We start from the raw sequence: 18146 nt of genomic DNA on the forward strand, positions 1-18146 counted from the left end.
AAACTGGATACATGAGCCTCAATTTGTAGCAAAGATGGACAAAAGTGAGGGTAATGTTTTCAGATATCATGGGGAAAGAGATTTATTTGGCCCATAATACGATGAGTCTCTGCAAATTTCTTTATCTAGTACCACTGCTTGAGGAAGCAACTGCGGGACTATTTTTGAGTCACATCATTAGTGGTCCATTTGGGACTCACTGGTCCAAATCCTCAGTAGAAGGAAACCAGAGATGTCTTACCTCCACCGCAGCTCAACCCAACCAAGAACAGCTTGTGAGGAGAATGAAAGGAGCCTTTTGGGCGAGTTTACAGAGGGTGCTGTTCAGGCAAAAGCTGCATCCGACAACCAAACTGACAGCTAGTCCGGAAGATGCAATCTGTTGCGGGTGGATTTCACCTCCCCCGATGTTCTAAAGCACAGACGTTATCCAGCTCCTCCATACATAATCAAAGGGTCATCTCACTCACCCTAAAACTTGTGCCTCAGGTGGTTGGAAGTTCAGCCCTCTGAAGATGCTTTGTGTCCCAGCCAATTCTGGAGCTACTTTTGATGGCCAGCTTAGACCAGGTAGCGAGTGGTTGGATGCCCAGTGCTGATTGAGATGAATCCCATGCAAAGTGCCCTGCCCAGGTTTGCGTGAGTAATGGTAGAGATGTAGAGAGATCTCTAGGGAATCGTATCCTCACCTCTGCACTTTAATGCTTGGGGATGTGATTACAATATTTTTATGCAGTGCATACCAGGAGCCTGAGGTCCATATTGCCTTCGGGACTCAGATCCTTGTGATGGAAACAAGTGAGTCTGTCTGCTGCACTGAAAAAAAAAAAACACGGCTTGAGGATTCTGTTACCATGGCATAGCTGATCACTGAGTCCCTGTTCCTGCAAAGACCTCCAGAAAGATCTCACTCCTGGAGATCTTAGTGAGAGAGAGACAAAAAGGAGAGAAATTGTTTTTCAAATTATGGTTAATTGCTCTGATATAAATTAAATGTGTTGAGATCTGATGTAGTTCCAAAGACTCCTTCAAGAAAAGAGACCTGATCTGCTCTGTGGGGACCCGTGTTGGTACAGGCAGTGGGTGCTGGTAGGGGAAAGCCCAGAACTAGACCCCTCAGATATTTAAGTTTCTGCAGGGACTATCATGACCATCAAAGCCAATGCTGCACAGCTCAGGTGTAAGGAGGAAGGTATAGTAAGAAATAAGAGAGAATAAGGATGATGAAATATAACCTTCTGCTATTGGTCGCCTACTCAGTATCTCACTCATTCTGTTTCTGCTGTGCTGATGGATGTGCAAGCAGCTGAGACAAGTGGAAAGACAACGCCAGCTTTTGCAAGAGATGAAGAGCTCCTTACGCACTGCGAGATCACAAATCCATCCCATGAAGTCTAATGAGGGGGCTGAGCCAGTACAAATACAACTGTTTAACAGTTTATTTTAACCATCCAATGAGAACGAAATAACTTAAAAGGATTCATGTTGCCAACAATCTTTTTTTTTTTTTTCCTCTTCCCCTCATTGCATGGTATTTGTTAGAAATCAGGATTTTCCTTAACTAAATGTCTTGTGGTCTCCTTAGCTTTGTTTCTTAACAGGGTTGTCTTTATGTTAGTTTTCTTTGGCTTCCCAATAGAAGAGTAACAGATTTCTTTTGAAGTTTTTATTGATGAATGAGCTCCTATAAATAACTCTCTGTGGCAGCAGCTTGATCTCAGAGTTTACTCTGGAATAATAGTAGCAATGGGAATGGAGGAAATTTATGGCAGCATGACATGAAATAGTTTAATGGGCTTCATACTGTTTAACTTAATCTTTACAGATGTAAAAACAGAAATACAATTATTTTAACAACTATTATTACATATTGCTTTTCTAATGAAAACAGTGACTTAGTAAGCAATTGAAGATAGGTAGTGAAGAATTAAGCAGTCTACTTCACTGCAGATTCAGGAATTAGTGTGTTGGGCCAGTGCATTCGCAAACCTTGACCCGAAGAGCCGAGGGAGGTCCGAGGTGGCTGGGGAGGATGAGTCTACAGGTGGGACTTGGCACTTGCATGTAAAACTGAGTCACAGCACTTCAGATCAGGATGTGGATGTTTGAAGCTGTCTAAAACCAGTGGAAGCAGTGGAGCCCTGTCTTTGGAGGAAAAAAAAAAAAAAAAAAAGACCCTCAATATTGTCTTCCCTGCCCCTTTATTTCACCTGTCTGCTTGGTGAAGAGCTGATCCCAATCCCACCAGTGGCTGTGCATATCTTTGGAAACACTTGGACATTTCCTTTTTGTCTCGTAGCCCCAGGAGTGGTACAGCCATAACCCTCCCACCTTAGGAGCAGAAACAGGAATTACACTCGCACCAACCAAAGCATGGAAAGGGCAGAGGCGGGTGATGAAAACTGAGAATAATTTCCAGGTTCCAGCCCTCTGATACTGGACCAAATAAAAGAGAATTTAACTACTTAGCATTTCAAGTCTATTCATCTTTGTTTGTTTCTCTAAGGCAATGTCACTCAACATAAAGATGGCCCAGATGTGCCTCTTTTACTTGCATAAACTCAGGAAGGTGATGTTGGAAGAAAGGAAAGGAAAAGCTTAAAATCATTTGTCTTCTGTCTAAATGCTCAACCAGCAGGCAGGCTGGTGTTTAACCCAGCTGAGGATCCGGCCAGCAGACTTGGGCAACCAGCGTGCAAGGTTGGGTGTAAGATCCAGCATCATAATTACTAGGAAGAGGCACAGGACCTAATTCAAAAGTAAGATTTCCTTTGCAGGGGTTTGAATGTGGCTTGTAGCCAATCGCAGCTCCATTGCGCTTTTTGGTGCTCTGCAAAGAGCTTGAGTAAATATTGAAGCATGTTGATGCTCTGTGTAATTTCTATAACAATAGCTGACAGCTATTGTTTCCTCCTTGAGGGAGCATTATTTGAAATGAAATTGCAATGAAAATTATTAGTATTGTGTTTTCAACTGTCTGTTTAATGGGAAATTTGCATTATTCATAATGCTTTCCAATCCACAGAAATTGCCCGTGCAAGAAATAACTTGCAAATTCTTACTCGATTTCCAAAAATGTGGGAAAGTTTATTTATTTCTCCATGCATTCCTGATTCGCAATGTGCTCTCTAAAAATGTCGCTAAGATTTAGGCTAACCAAGCTCATGCTAAATTTAGCAACTATATTTTAAATAAACATTCTTTACGCTTTACTGAACCGGCTTTGAAGCTGGCTTAAAACAAATTGTGTTCACATGAACATTAACAATGTTTTACTTTGGACTAAGTGAACATCTGAATAAGTAATAATGTATTATTCAGTATAATCTGAAAATGAGGTTTAAGAGATTTAATTCAGCCAATTTTTGAAAGATTCCTATGAAGAATACTGAATGAGACCCGTATTTATTTCTGGAAGAGACCATTCTGTTCTCCTTGGCCACACAAAACTTTCTTCTGGTGTCTTATTAGATACTGCAAGCTACGAGCCTCAGTGAAATCAGCTGTGACTTAGCACGCATTGCATTTGAGGAATCTGGCCCATTTTAAAGCACTTAATGATTTGTCTGGATAAAGCACTAAAAATATACTGTGGGGAGCAATTATGTAATGTCCAGACTGATGGATTGCATAACCTCATAGACCTTTTCCATCTGTAACTTCTCGAATTCTGTGATCTTGTCTTCTTGCTCTTTCACTTAAAATCAAATATGTGATCTGTTTAATATCCAAAATGCTGTCTCCCAGGAGACCTTTTTTCTGGGTGCGCGGGACTGTGCATCAAGTAGTGAAGCAGATCATTCTCCCCCTCTTATTTCGGGCATTGGCTGCTCTTCACAACAGCCTTAGGAGCAATTAGCAGGGGCCCAGTGGGTTCTGGTGTGAAAAGGGACGCTCTCTCCATCATGTGTCTTCCTTGGTAAAGGATGGAAAGAGAATTAGCTATTAAAAGGGGGTAGGTGGAAAGTAGAAGCCGTTGCAAAGTCCCTTAGAGTTATGTCACTTGCAAATCAGACATGGAGAGCTCTGCACTTCGAGTGACGGGTCCTGACAGTGGCTTCTGCTCATGTGTAAATACCTGATTATTTTTTATATATGCTATGGGACCAACGTTAAGAGAACACACACTGAGCGTATTTAAGGAGTGGAAGCCCCATTTATGAGAAATTAAATACACGAGTTATTTTAATATGCCAAATTTTCAGTTCCCCTCATAAGAAACCTGTGTTTGGAGTGAGGCTGCTCCATGAACTGGACGCCTCTGCTCTGAGCCTCTTCCACTCTGTGCTCTCCTCTGCTTCTATGAGTTAAAATTGGCTGCAGACCTCAGAGACGTGAAACCTTGCTCAGTTGGGAGAGGTCATTCCTCTCCAGTGGAACGGAAAGGCATATATATCGCCCACACAAGAAGTATGCTGTTTATACTGAATCGTAGGCTATTTTCTACATTTCTTCACAGTATTTCAGACTTGTGTTTATAGCCAACCCGGAGAGGTTGGGAAAGCCGAGAGGGGGAAGATTCCAGGGATGAGTTAAATACTGGGTGGCAGTTTTGTGTTCAGCAGCTGCTTTTTTGGGTTGTGGAACAGGTGTGAAACCATTGGCATCAGTTATTTGCAGCTTGGCGAGTTCTTTGTATTTGTATGACACATCGTCTGTGTTGTACTGCACAGCACCAAAATTTACACGATGTGTAGAGGATTAAAGGATGCTCGGCTACATCCAAATGGCAGGTACTGGTGTATTGACATGCACACTTATTTCTCCATGCTGAAGCACTGTTGTTTTTATTGCACCATTACTTCTTCTCCTCTCTATATAAACAGATGACGTGCAAAAGCCATGTGCGGTTAGTCATTCTGCGTGTTGGCAATAAGATCCTTTTTCTTGGTATTCATCCCCTGTAAGTTACATCGATGGCCTGATCCCAAGTAATTCCAAATTGCCACTCATAACTATCCACTCGGTTCCAAGTTCATCTGAGTTAGTGTCACTTTTGTGCAGACCGCATTAACTTTACTAATTTTACTCTCTCAAGTGAAATCAAAATCAGGCCTGGTGTGGCTTTTAAATACTGCAGCTGTACTCGGTCCCACTCCACTACAACAAAGCAGAAATAAAATCAAATGTCACCATGAGCAAAGCTTCATAAAAAATAAATTCCCATTTCTTAGAAGTTGAATGGCCAAAAACCACACCTGTGGTAAAAATATGCATCGTGTACATATCAAACTGCAGTCCTAATGTATGACTTACTCCTTCAGATGATTTTTTTTGATCAGGACCTGCCACTAAAGACTGCTTTTGTACAGAAAGAGCCCTGAAGTGGAGGGGGTACACTTGTATGGGCAGGAAAGGAGTAAAAGCCCTGTTTGCGTGTCCAAAAAAGGTACTTTGGGAGCTGGAATAGGAGTTGAGAGATATTAAAACTGGGGGGGGAGGGTGGTCACAGGTGGGGTGCCATGTTAGGAGAAAGGGAAGCAGAGGAGCCTGAAGACACAGGTTAAAACTGCTTTGGGAAGGATTTAGTGGATTTTCCTCTGTGTGGGGCTGTCCTCACGCCCCGTGCATGCAGAAGCAAGCGCTTGCCCTCGCTTGCCAGCGCCCAGGGATGGGGAGGCTGCTCAGCGCTGCTCCGTGCCCCTCACAGCCCTCCCGCGCCCGGCGGGAACATCTACAGCTCCTTCAGGGGAGGGTTTTTAAAGAAGCAAAGAGGTTTTTCTAGGAATAAAGCACCTTGTGTCCGAGAGCATAAAGAACCACTTTCTGGGGGTAAAACCCTGCCGTGGGCCAGGGATGCAGGCTCCCCACCTGTGGGAACCAGCTCTAGAGTTTGATGCAGACCCAGCTCTCCAGATCCTCGGAGGCAGCATTAACCTATTTCCCAAGTCCTAGCACACGCAGACATCTGGGGGGGGGGGGGGGCGGGTGGAGAGATGGTCTGAGGTCTCTGCCCGGCAAGAACTAAGCTGGATCTTTTCCCTACCCCCGCAGCTTCCCGTGAGTGATGTTACCACCCGGACTCCGAGAAGACTGGTGATGTCAGCCCTGAGCCTTGGACAGAAACGTCCTCACAAGGTGGCCGCTTACCAAACTGCCCATCATACCTGTCTGATTACACGCAGGAGTGGCACTGCAGGGACACGGGATTTCATGCAGAGAGCATTAACCCCCTCAGCTCTTGCCCAGCCTTCTAAATTATAGTGGTGCTTTCACTGGGCAGTGACACCTTTACTTTTACAAGTATTTCTTTTTTTTTTTTTTTTTTTTTTTTAATTTGGTGCCATAGCTTTAAAGAATGAACTCAATAGATATTCAAACAGGAATTGTCAGAAATATGAAGCATATATGGGATTTTATTTAAATAAATTCTATCTTGCAAATCTATATAAAAATCCCCCATCTCCTTTTTATTCTCTTTTTTTCACAGTGAGAATTTCTAGCTCTGCCTATCCAGCGATCTGCCCATCTTTCTTTGGGGAAACTCAACATCAGTTCCCACCTTTTGGAGATTTTCTGTATCTTCCCCCCCGCGAGCATTTTGCCTGGTGTTGAAATGAGCCTGCCTGAGCTCCTGGTCCAGATGTCAATGCAGCTTGATGCCGACCATCCTCTGCAAAAACTGAATCACAACTCACCTGAGAAACCCAGATTTCCAACAGTCCAGGTGCTAGTTTAAGGACAGGCTTTGCTAGTGGCATGGGATAGGATGGAGGAAAGGGAGAGAAGAAGAAACAGAATCATTTTGGGAAACCTTATCTCAGTCGCAAGGAATGGGCAATCTTCCAGGCCTCTATTTTAAGCCTCTCCCACCTTCTCCCTCCTCCTGACAGCAAGTGCATCGTGCCATCACCGGGATATTTGCTCCAGAGATTGCTGCTGCATCCAGCAGCAGGGCCCGCTCCTCAGCCCTCTGGCCCCATGAGCCAAGGGGTGTTTCACAACGCATCAGCCACAGTCCTGAACAAAATATTTTTATTGGATATAGGTTTGGTTTCATAATGAAAATGGAGAATATAGATATTTTTTTTCCCAAAATGACATTTATCCACTAATATACAAAAAGCCTCTATTTATGGCAAAAAAAAAAAAAAAAAAAAAATCCTGATTGCTTGCAATGTGTCTGGATTCTTCCTTCTTTAAGAAAAAAAAAAACTTTAGAAACGTAGCTGATGTCTTTTCTTTTTTTCCTGGTAGTTGCCCGGGTTGTTATCAGAGCTCCTTCAAAACACCAAGACCAGCCTCCACAACCCTGCTTCAGTCTTTTTTGGTCAGAAGCAACTGATCCCAGCAAGAAACCGGCAGCATCTCCATGTTCGCGTGTTTGCTCATCCATCCCCCTTTCTCTGGCCACATCACTGAGACAGAAATGCTGTTGCGATACTCGAGAAGCACAAGTGCTATGCAGGAAACCAGCTCGCATTAATGCCATGAATTATATACAGTGCTGATTCAAAGCAAGTAGGATTGTGCAGAATGAGCCTGAATTGTTTGGTCTGCCCTTATTTCAGCTCCAGTTACCTGCCTTTTACCCACTCGGAGGACTGGGCCAGTAGGGCAATATCAGGAATTATTATGTGCGGGCACCCGTGGGTATTAACAGCAAAACAAAACTCAGCCTCCTCCCCCAGGGATGGAAGAGGTGGGTTTGGTTTTCAAAAGAAAAAAAAAAAAAAAAAATCAGAGACCCGACAGGGTCAGCAGAAACGAGGTCTGAGAAACCTGAGGGATGCAAAGATTAAAGGTGCACAGCAAACTCGACAGGGCTTGGAGGCCAGCGTGCCCCCCACCCTCCCTGCCTTTTTACCTCCACCACCCACGGGAAAATAAAAGTGTTTTACCTTTAAAAGTCGATCTGGCGGGGGGGGGTGGGAGGCAATCGCTAAAGAGAGCTCCGCAGCAAGATGTGCCTTGAAAATGCCCTGAAATCCTGAGTCACCTTTAATATAGGTTTTGGGAGGTTTGGTTTTTTTGGTTTTTTTTTTTGGTCTTTACCTGCTTGGTGAGGTCTGAGTCCGGTCTCTCCCTCCCATTGCGCCCCTGAGCAACGACCAGAGGGGGAGATTGGGGGGGGGGGGGGGGGAGGGTGGGGGGTGGGTAGGGTATAATTATGGGGCAACTACTGAAAATTCAATACCGCCTCGGAGAAGTGGAGGGGGAAGCAGGAGAGGAAGGGGATGCCGATGTGGTAAAGCCTCCCGTGCACCTGGGAGTCGAGCATGAGGGAGGCATTAAGGGCCGGGCCGAAACCGCCGTGGGCGACCAGGGAGCCACCGAGGCAGCCGACGGGGCTCTCCCGGGCCGCTTTGGGGGGTCCCCCGGGGGGCGGTTGTCTCAGCCCCTGGGCGAGGATGCTCTCGATGCTGAAGCTGCGGCCCCGCGGGCCGCTCTTGTGCGGCGGGGCGGGGGGGGCGGGGGGCGGCCGGGGCGCGGCCCGATCCCCGGGGGGAGCCGCTTCCCCCTCGACCCCCCCCGGCTTGGGGCACCCCTCGTCCCTCGAGTCCGCCGCTTCGCTCCCCTTGACCCTTTTGTGCCCGTCGGGGCGAGCCGCCGGCCCCGGGTGCGGTGGGGCTGAGCCGCCCTTCGCCTCCGGTGGCCCCGGGGCTTTGGGCTTCCTCTTCCTCCGGCGGTAGTTGCCGTTCTCAAACATGTCCAAGCACCGGGGGTCCAGGGTCCAGTAGCTGCCCTTACCGGGCCGTCCCTTCTCCCGGGGCACCTTGACGAAGCAGTCGTTGAGGGAGAGGTTGTGGCGGATGCTGTTTTGCCAGCCCTGTTTGTTATCGTGATAGAAGGGGAAGCGGTCCATGATGAACTGGTAGATGCCGCTGAGGGTCACCTTCTGCTCCGGAGCTTCTTTGATGGCCATGGCGATGAGGGCGATGTAGCTGTAGGGGGGTTTCTGCGGGGGGTCCTGCCGGGAAATCGCAGCGCTGGGGGCGAAGCCCAGGGCGGCCGGGAGGTACATCATGGGGGGGCTGCCCACGGGGGAGAGGTGGTTGCCGTAGATGTGGCTCATCGCCGGCGGGCTCTGAGCTCCGGGTTTTCCCCCTCGGAGCCGAGCGAAGGGACGGGGAAGGGCAGAAACCTGGGACGAGTCCACCGGGGAGCTATTTGTGCGAGCTCAGATCCCAGCCCTGCCTGAAGGAGCTCGCTCTGCCTCTGTCCCTGCTTCATAGCTCTTAAAAAAAAAAAAAAAAAAAAGAAAAAAAAAAAGAGAAGGATTAAAAAAAAAAAAAAGTTAAATAATTGTTGTAAGTTTGCTATTATATGTTGACTTAGCACTGGAAAATAAATTGTCTCTGATAAACAGTCGTTTGTGTTCTCAGCCCACCCACATTAATTAAAATTTCATTGCTACAAAACTCCAAGCTCTCTCCACGTGTCTTGCTGGTACCAGCCAATGGTCTCCGGGTTATTCCTTCATTTGTTTATAGAATTAGTCTGTTGATAAGTCTGCCCACCCAAGTCGAATCAAGCTGTGTTTATTTGGAAAAATTTCCGGGCACCCAATATATAAACGCACTGATCTGATGTTTGAAATATCACGTCCACCCTTTGACGCTGTAAGCACACACAGCAGAGCAGGATGTACACTGCTGGAGCTCGGGGAGGAGCGGGCAAGGATCCCCGCAGGAAAACTGGGGCATGAAACAACAAAAAAAAAAAAAAAAAAAAAAAAAAAAAGAGGAATAAAAAGGGATGGATGAGAGGAGAAGGCAGCGCTGCGATGGGGAGGAAGGGGTTGTGTGGAGTTCCGAGGAGGGGGGGCTCAGGTGTGGCTGGGGTCCCCGGCTCGGAGCGACGGGCCCGGCCCGGTGTCGCCCCCCCCCGCCCCGCCTCGCCACGGGCCACCGGGAGCGGGCGGAGGGCGAGCCCCGGGCAAGCAGGGCCCGGCGGCGGAGAGCCCGGGGCTGCAGCGAGCTCCGGGAAAGGGGAATTTGGACGGCGCGGGGAGGAGGGTCGGTATTTGTGAATGCGGGCCTGTTGCTTTATATTATGTACTTTCCTGTTTATAACAAGGAGGGGGATTATAACAACTTTACAAGTGCACACAGCTGGCCGGTGCTTACATTAGGAATTTGTGATGCTCTTTTTCTGTGTAAACGTCCAGGTTTGGGGCTGTGTTTTCTGTTGTTGGATTTTTTTATTACTTTTTTTTTTTTTTTAATTTACTGATGCAAAAGCTTTAATGCGGGGCCCCGAGGGATTCCGATGCAGTTGGAGGTGTCGGCTGTTTCCAGACCTACGTTAGTAGACCCCGGGGGGATCCTCTTCCGTGGAGCATCGTTTCTCCGGGGGAGGGACGAAGAGGCCTGCGGGGGATCCCTTCCTCCTTCAGAAAGAAATATCCCATCAGTGCAGCTCTCACGACCGCGCTGAGACTTTTACCTGGCAGGGGAAGAGGCAAAAGTCCCCAGCACCTCACGGCCCCGGCGATGTCCCCTGCTCCCCTCCCCGCACCTCCCTTCAAGCTCCCCTTCACCCGTGGAGTTTCTCGCCCAATTCTGCTCCCGTCCCGCCGTTCCCTCCGCAAACTATCGGGTGAAGGGGTTTCACCCCCGAGGTAAAAAACAGCTCGATGGTTGTGGAGCCGCAGATGAGTCCTTAAAGCTGCGAACCGCCGGGGTGCGGGGGGAGGTGGCTCCTCGGGTGGGGGGGGGGGAGTGCGGGGGGGGGGTGTCTCCCCGTTCACTGGCTGCCCTCACGAGTGGGAGGGAAACCCACCCGTCTAACACCGCCCTTGCCGGTAATGTCGCATATTTCTCCCGCCGTGCACACACCCCCCACCAACACCACCACCCCGGGGAGCTGCTGGACCCATCCGGCGAGCCATAAATGCAATAAACCCCTAAATAGATCAAAAAAGGGAGGCAGGAAAAAAAAGCGTTGGGGAGGATGTCCCCTCCTCTTGACACTGGAGACCAGCACTCCCGGGCAGCCACTCCCGGTAGCATCCTCTCCGGGGAGGGATGGGACTGTCCTAACCCTCCCGACGCACCCTCAGGGCAACCTGCCGAGACCGAAGGTCGCCCCCCCCCCCCCGCCCCAACCCCCTCCCCGCCCCAACCCCCTCCCCACCTCGGGGAGTCCCCCCGTCCCTTGGAACAATCCGAGCACGGATTATTAAAACAATAAATACTCGCGTGTACGGCAGGAGACAGGCACATGGGCTCCCGCTCGCTCCCTGAGCTCCCTCCCCCAGCAAAATTCTTGCTTCCTCCTCGTTTTCCCCCTCTTCGCGGTAGGAAATCCGTGGAGGCGGGGATGCGGCTTTTCTCTCTACTCCTTCTTCCCAGCTCCTGTGCTGCCTGTTGTCCCTCGCCAGCATCGCTGGAGCTCGCTGCGGTATCCACCCGGGACCAGCCCTCCGAGCGGCTCCCACGGCTGCGGGGGGGGCCGGGGAAGCGGGTGGAGGGGCGGAGGGGGGGTGGTGGGGTGGTGTTGTAGTTGGTGATTCTTCCCTGAATGGGGAAATAAAAAACACACACCCCCCCCCTCTCCTCCGCGGAGCCGGCGTGGAGGCGCTCCTGGACGTGTTTCCCCTCCTCTGCAGCTGACAACCCCCCTTTTAAAGCAGCAGCAGCGAGGAGCGTTCCCCCCCGGGGGGAGCAGGGGTGTAAATCAGTGTTGCTCCACTCCTGCTGCATCCCGGCCCCCGGGATGTAAATCAGTGTGCCCCCACTCCTTGCTGTAGCTCTGCCTGGGGGGAGCAGGGGGTGTAAATCAGTGCACCCCACTCCTGCCGCATCTCAGCCCCGGGGGGAGCAGGGGGTGTAAATCAGCGCTCTCCACTCCCGCTGCAACCCTGCCCGGGGGCCGGGAGGGGCGGGGAACAGGGGTGCAAATCAGTTCTCCCCATTCCTTGCTGCAGCTCTGCCTTGAGGGGAGCAGGGGGTGTAATTCAGTGCGCCCCCAATCCTTGCTGCATCCCAGCCCTGGGGAGAGCAAGGAGGTGTAAATCAGTGCTCTCCACTCCCACCACAGCCTGGCCCAGGGGGAGTTGCCCACCCCTCACTGTACACTTGAAAGGTCGCTTGACACTGACCCAGGTATTTTTTTCTCTCCCAGCCCTTTGGCACCTGGTACGGACTTTCTGCAAAGTCCCCTCCAAAGGGACAGAAGAGCTAGTGGCATCCCCCCAAAACCTCCTGGCTGGCACCTTCCCACGGCTCGTGGGGGAGGTGGGATGGCTTGGGGGGGGGACGGGGGGACCAGACAGCTCTGTGCCTGGTTGTGCAGAGGCCTGGGGGTTTTCCTAAAGGGATGGTGCTTTACCTGGGTCCTGCAGCAGCAGGAAAATGGTCCCTTGGCCAGGCTGAGGGAACACCCCACGTGGGACTTTCCTGGTGGGGACAAACTGGAGAACTGCTGTCCCTTCCTCACCTGAAACCCGGAGCTATATGGGATTTTGGACAGGGCTGCAAACCTGTAGGTTAATGGTAGTACAGCTAGGGGAAAAGAAAAAAAAAAAAAAAAAAAAAAAAAGGAAACAAAAAACAAACTACCCAAAAAACCCCATCCACCATCCTCATCCGCTGCCCAGAACCACGCTGGGCACTGGCCTGGTGCAACTGGCCATGCAGCAGCTTCAGCCAGGCCCCCTCGGGGCTGAGCTTGGCCCTCCTGATCTGCTGTGGAGGGGGGGTTATGCTGGTCCTTCAACTGCAAGAGCCTGAGGGGCCCAATCCGGCCACCGCTGTCTGCAGCAGCTACCCTGGGCCTTCCTCCTTCCTTCCTTCCTCCTCCTCTGCCCCAACCAGGCTGAAGTCACCTGTCATGACAGAGATCTAGCGTGGTATCAACCTCAATATCTCAGCTTTTAAATACAGCCCCCCGAAAAGATCCCTGTGTCCCCCACTTGGCTCTCGCCTTGCCTGGGAAACCAGCCCACCCAAAAGGGCTCCCCTCGTGATGGTGGGGGTGTCTGGGGCTCAATGGAGAGGGGCATGGGAGGTCTGACCCCCCCCCAGGGGAGGGTACAGCAAAGGGATGTCACGAGGGCATCCCTGCGAGGAGTGGGCTGGGTGCCCACCCAGCCCTGGGTGCTGATCCTGCAAGCTCCTGGGCCTGCAATAGAGTTTTATCTTTTTTTTTTTTTTTTTTTTTTTTCCTGCCCAAATCCTCAATTATCTCCGAAGCCAGAGTGCAGCAGGGCAAGGGGGGGGGGGGGGGGGCGGGGAAGGGGGAGAGGGGCAGGGAACAGTGCAGACCCCACGCAGGAGCATCCCACTGGGACGGGGTGGGGAAAAAAAAACACCACCAAGGGGCTGTGTGGGGAGAAGGGACACCCCAAGCCCAGCTCAACCTGCACACCCCCCCCAAAACTGTCCAGCCACAGCGAGGGGGGAGGTTGCAGATCCCCAGGGGGACACCTCAGCCCCCAGCAGCCCCCAGCATCCCTGCTCCCTGGTGAGGGGAAGGGTCCCTGCATGCCCAGTGCCCGTAGCTGGTGGGGGAAGACGGGGGAACATCAGTGGCCCCGGGATTCCTCAGCACGTGTGGGAAAACCCACAGCAGCCACCTGACTTCAGGCATCTCCGGGAGCACAGGCACCCACCCAGCGTTCCCCTGCCACTGGGCTCCATGCAGGAAGAAAACCCACGGGGAAAGGGCTTAGGCCGGGGGAAGAATTCTCTCCTACTTTATTTTTTTTACCCTTTTACCCTATTTATTTTCTTTTTACCCTTTTACACTATTCCCCCCCCCCCCTTCATCCTATTTATTCTCTTTCTTTAACACTTTGGATTTTGTTGCATTAAAAAAAAAAAATCAGAAAGCAAAGAAAAAAACCAAACCAAACCAAACCAAAACAACCACCCTCTGAGATCCAGGAAAAATGGGAAGAGTTTTACAAGAATGTTCCTTAAAATACAGATCAAGTGAGGCTCAGACATTTTTTCTCATTTAAGTTGAGAGTTTCAGTGCTTTTTGCCAGCTTTCTAGCGCATGCAAAATTTACCCAATCAAACCCAATTTATATAATCGATTTTAACAGCCTACCACGGGTACAAACGCTCCCTGACCCAGCCGGGGCTGCGAGGGAAACTGGGGGGGCTGCGGGAAGTGGAAGGAGGGCACGGCCGGGAAATGTCCCCGGGAAATGTTGGAGGGCTCAGCCTCTGCAGCGTCTGGGAAAGGAGCCGGGCTCCAGCAAGCTGGGCTTAAGTCCCAAAGAGCCCTCCTAAAGTTTGTTTCAGGCTTTACCGGCATTGCCATGCCTTGAGCATTGCTATTCCCCTGCAGTTCTGGGCTTGGTTAAAGCTGTTTTAACAGGTTAAAGTTGATTTGGGGAAAAGGCACGACATGTGTCAGTGCCCTGCATTGCAACTAGGAGCTTAAATAGATAAAGAAAAGGTTAAAATCAGCCAAATCTTCATGCAGGAGAGGATTTGAAAACTGTAAAATGATTCTGAAGTGAACTTTCCGCCTTGTTTTTATACTCCTCGGTGAGTCTGGGTTTAAACGGTCGCTCTTACCACCAGCACCCACTCCTAGCCTTTTGGCTTCCTTTAAAGAATTTTAAAAAATATTTTTAAAAAGGGGGGAGTGGGGAGTGGGGGTGTTTCTGTCGTGGAAAGAGCCAGCTTGGGGTGCTGAGACATGCAAAGCTCCGCATAAGGCCTGCGCTTGCGGGGACGGGGCAAGGGAAGCAGAAATCCTCCTCCCCATGGCTCCTTTTCTTTCTCCACTTGTCCCCATCAGAGACCAGGGAAATTTCCCTAAATTTCAAGCTGGCCAAGGATTTGGGATTGAGGGAGAGAGCCGGTGCTCAGACACAGCCATCCCCGCGGTGCCTTAGTCGTTTCCCCCCGCAGTTGTGTAATTTCCAGCTCTCCACATGAACTAAACCTTTTATCAAATAAATAATCACAATGAGAAACCTCTAGGCTCCAGGAAAGCGACTTTGTTTTAAAAACAACCAGCTTTCCCCATGAAGGTGAAGGGAGAAAAAACTGCAAAAAACACGTATATACACAGACAAGCGCCAGACTTGGAGCAGAAAAAAACAGCATGGATTTATTTTAAGGTAAGTACAACAATTAGGACCACATAAGACAAACGAACTTTGAAGCAGGTTAAAGCAAATAGTCCTTAGGAATGGTCAAGGTGAAATCTATTATACAAAACATCACACATCGTAAATAATAATAAAAAAGTATCAGATACTTTGTCTTTTTTTTTTTCTTTCTTTCAAAAAAAAATCCACCAGCAAAAAATAAATTATTTCCTCGTCTTGCAAAAAGAACAGCTCTAAAATGAAAGAAACTCTATTGCATAATTGTACACAGAAGAAGAAGAAGAAGAAGAAGAAATCACTTGTCATTAATTTGGAAGTTAGGAATCGTCGGGCGAGACAAAAATAATCCAGTGAACTCAACTTTAAATATTATATTAATGGCTCTGAAAATCAGCCTGATTAGAAATCCACACATTTTTTACAGCACAACAGAGAACTTAAAAAATACCCAGGACATATATTTATATATATATATTTATATACTTTTTTTTTTTCCTTTTAAAACGTATAAATGGTTGTTGTGATATTGGTCCATAACTTATTTTTCTGAGACCCCCTATACTTTAGCATATAAAATTTGCCACTTTTAGATAGACATATATATATAGAATTATTCCTTTTTTTTTTTTTTTCTTTTTTTTTTTTCTTTTTTTAGGAGACATCCCCTTTTTCAAGTAGAATTTACTTGCCTGGAATTTAAGGAGGCCCGAATTGGGGCTTGGGATCTACAAACTCTGTGGCCCCCAGCTCCACGGGGAAGCGGTCAGATTTTTATTTTTATTTTTATTTTCCTGCGTCTGAAGCGTTTGATGTGGTTTTATTTCTCCTGATCTTTTTTTTTTAATAATTATTATTATTAATAATAATAATAATTTTTTTTTTTTTTGGCGGGTGGCCCTAGGCGGGGGGTCGCGGCTACTCAGTACTTAGTGCAGTCGTAGGAGTAGGGGGCGGCGTGGCGGTATAGGGAGGGCGCGGATCTGTAGGGGATCTGACAGGCAGAGTTGCTGCTCACCTGGTGGTCGCTGAGCGAGGCGCTCTCCATCCCGAGCCGGTGCGAGGTGAACATTTCCCGAACGTTGGGAAAAGTCTGCTGCTGAGAGCCGAAAGTGTGGCCGGGCAGGTGGCTCAGCTCAGCCCCGTGGTTGAGGTACCAGGAGGCGGGGGGCTGGCCGCCCCCCCCCGCCGCCCCGCCGTGGGGGTGCCCGGTCCCCAGCGCACCCTCCTGCCCCGCGGGCAAGCTGAGGGTCCCGAGGGGCGACGGGGCACCCGTGGGATGCTCGGCCAGACCCTCCTCCAGCGCTGCGGGGGGGACGCACATGTGGCCCGGCCTCTCGCCGCTGTAGAGGCTCATCGCCCGCATGCTGCAGTGGTAGCTCCCACTAGTGTCCAGGGCCTGGCTGCACGCCGCGCTGTAGCCCGACGGTTGCCCCGCTGGGTAGCCCAAAGGCATAGCGGCTCCCGTCCTGCCCGAGGCGGCACTCACCGGGCTGAGATCCCCCGCGGGGGAAGTCCGCAGGGTCATGATGCTTTCCACGCTGAAACCCGGGAGCCCGTTCCCCGCGGGGTGATGCTCGGGCAGCGAGGCCTCGGGGGAGGCGGCGGCGGGGGGGGAGGCGGCGCTGCGGGGGCTGTCCCGCAAAGCCCCGCCGCTGGCCGGGCTCAGCGTCTCCACCTTGGTGATCACCGGCAGCTCGGGAGACGCCGTCTCGCTCTTGATCACCACTTTCTTCTCGGAAACCGGCGCCGAGGTGGAGGAAGAGGAAGAAGAGGAGGAGGCTTCTTTGGGGAGGTCGGCGCCGGGCAGCCCAGGGGGCTTGGGCTGCTCCTTCAGCAGCCGTTCCCGGGCCTCCTCCTTCTCCTTGGAGACATCCTTCTTCTTGAAGCGTCTCCGGCGCCGGAGGAAGCTGCCGTTCTCGAACATGTTGTAGGAGTCGGGGTCCAGGGTCCAGTAGCTGCCCTTGCCGGGCTTCTTGTCGTCGCGGGGCACCTTGACGAAGCACTCGTTGAGGGACAGGTTGTGACGGATGCTGTTCTGCCAGCCCTGCTTGTTCTCTCGGTAGAAAGGGAAGCGGTCCATGATGAACTGGTAAATCCCATTGAGCGTGATCTTCTTGTCGGGGGCGTTCTGGATGGCCATGGTGATGAGGGCGATGTAGCTGTAAGGTGGCTTCACCAGGTCCTTGGGGGCGGCGGGTTGGTGGGGGTGGTAGGGTCCGTAGGAGCGCCCCATCCCCGCCGCGTACTGCTCGGCGTGGCCCGGGTAGACGCTCATGGGGTTGCCCATGCCGCCGTACGTCCCCGCCGTCCGGTAGTAGTTTTGCTCGCTTAAATACGGCACCACTCCCAAAGCGTTGGGGTCCGAGACGGAGTAGCGAGCCTGCATCATGGAGAGGGGCTTCCCGCGGCCGGGGAGGAGAGGAAGAGGAGGAGGAGGAAGAGGGTGGAAGGGCCTCACCCCCCCGTCCTCTGCGGAGAAGGAAGAGGGGAGAGAGGGGGAGAAAGAGAGAGAAAGAGTCTCAGAGACGAGCTAAATCCCAGCGTGTCCTCTAGCAGCGGCACCGCAGCAGCATCCTTCGGGGCGCCGGGGGCTGGGTGGTCTCTGGCCGCCTCTCCCTCCCTCTTTATTACTGTGATTCTTGTATACACACCTACGGCCCGCGGCGGGCGCTGCTGCGGAGCTGGGGGGGGGCGGGAGGTTGGGGGTGGGGGGGGGGGGCTGTTCTCGCAGGAAAAGGGAATTTTAAAAAAAGAAAAAAAATATAATAATAAAAAAGGAACAAAATAAAACAAAAAAAAAAAAAAAAAAGGGAAAAAGCAGCCTTGCGGAAACCCAGTTCTTGTCACAAAAAAAAGCGCCCGAAATCTTCCGGCTCTCCTGGCGAGGGGTGCGGGGGGCGCGGGGGGCGCGGAGCTCCTCGGCCGCGCTGCGCAGCTTCAAAACTCGCCCCGCGCCGCCGCCGCGCTTTTACTCCCCGCTGGCCCCGCCCCCCACAGCCGGCGCCCGCCAATGGGGGAGCGCGCCGCCGCCGCCGCAGCCAATGGGAGGGCGGCGGCGGGATGGCGGCGGCGCTTGCGAGCGTCCCACGCAGGCAGCGCGCCACGCACACGCACGCGCGAGCGCGCG

General features: G+C 51.0%; 2 protein-coding genes across 2 annotated transcripts; both read right to left on the reverse strand.

Moving 5' to 3' along the window:
* Positions 1-7738: 7738 nt before the first annotated feature.
* Positions 7739-9078, reverse strand: FOXL1 (forkhead box L1). Its single transcript, XM_032996614.2, has one exon. The coding sequence runs from the start codon at positions 9014-9016 to the stop codon at positions 8120-8122; it is 897 nt and encodes a 298-aa protein (XP_032852505.2). The 5' UTR covers positions 9017-9078; the 3' UTR covers positions 7739-8119.
* A 5914-nt stretch (positions 9079-14992) lies between these two features.
* On the reverse strand, positions 14993-17936 carry FOXC2 (forkhead box C2). Its single transcript, XM_032996617.2, has one exon. It carries the CDS (start codon positions 17406-17408, stop codon positions 15939-15941), a length of 1470 nt encoding a protein of 489 aa, XP_032852508.2. The 5' UTR covers positions 17409-17936; the 3' UTR covers positions 14993-15938.
* Between the last annotated feature and the right edge of the window lie 210 nt (positions 17937-18146).

The sequence above is a fragment of the Tyto alba genome, unplaced genomic scaffold, assembly GCF_018691265.1.
Source record: "Tyto alba isolate M040663 unplaced genomic scaffold, T.alba_DEE_v4.0 Super-Scaffold_26, whole genome shotgun sequence".
NCBI classification, from domain to species: domain Eukaryota; kingdom Metazoa; phylum Chordata; class Aves; order Strigiformes; family Tytonidae; genus Tyto; species Tyto alba.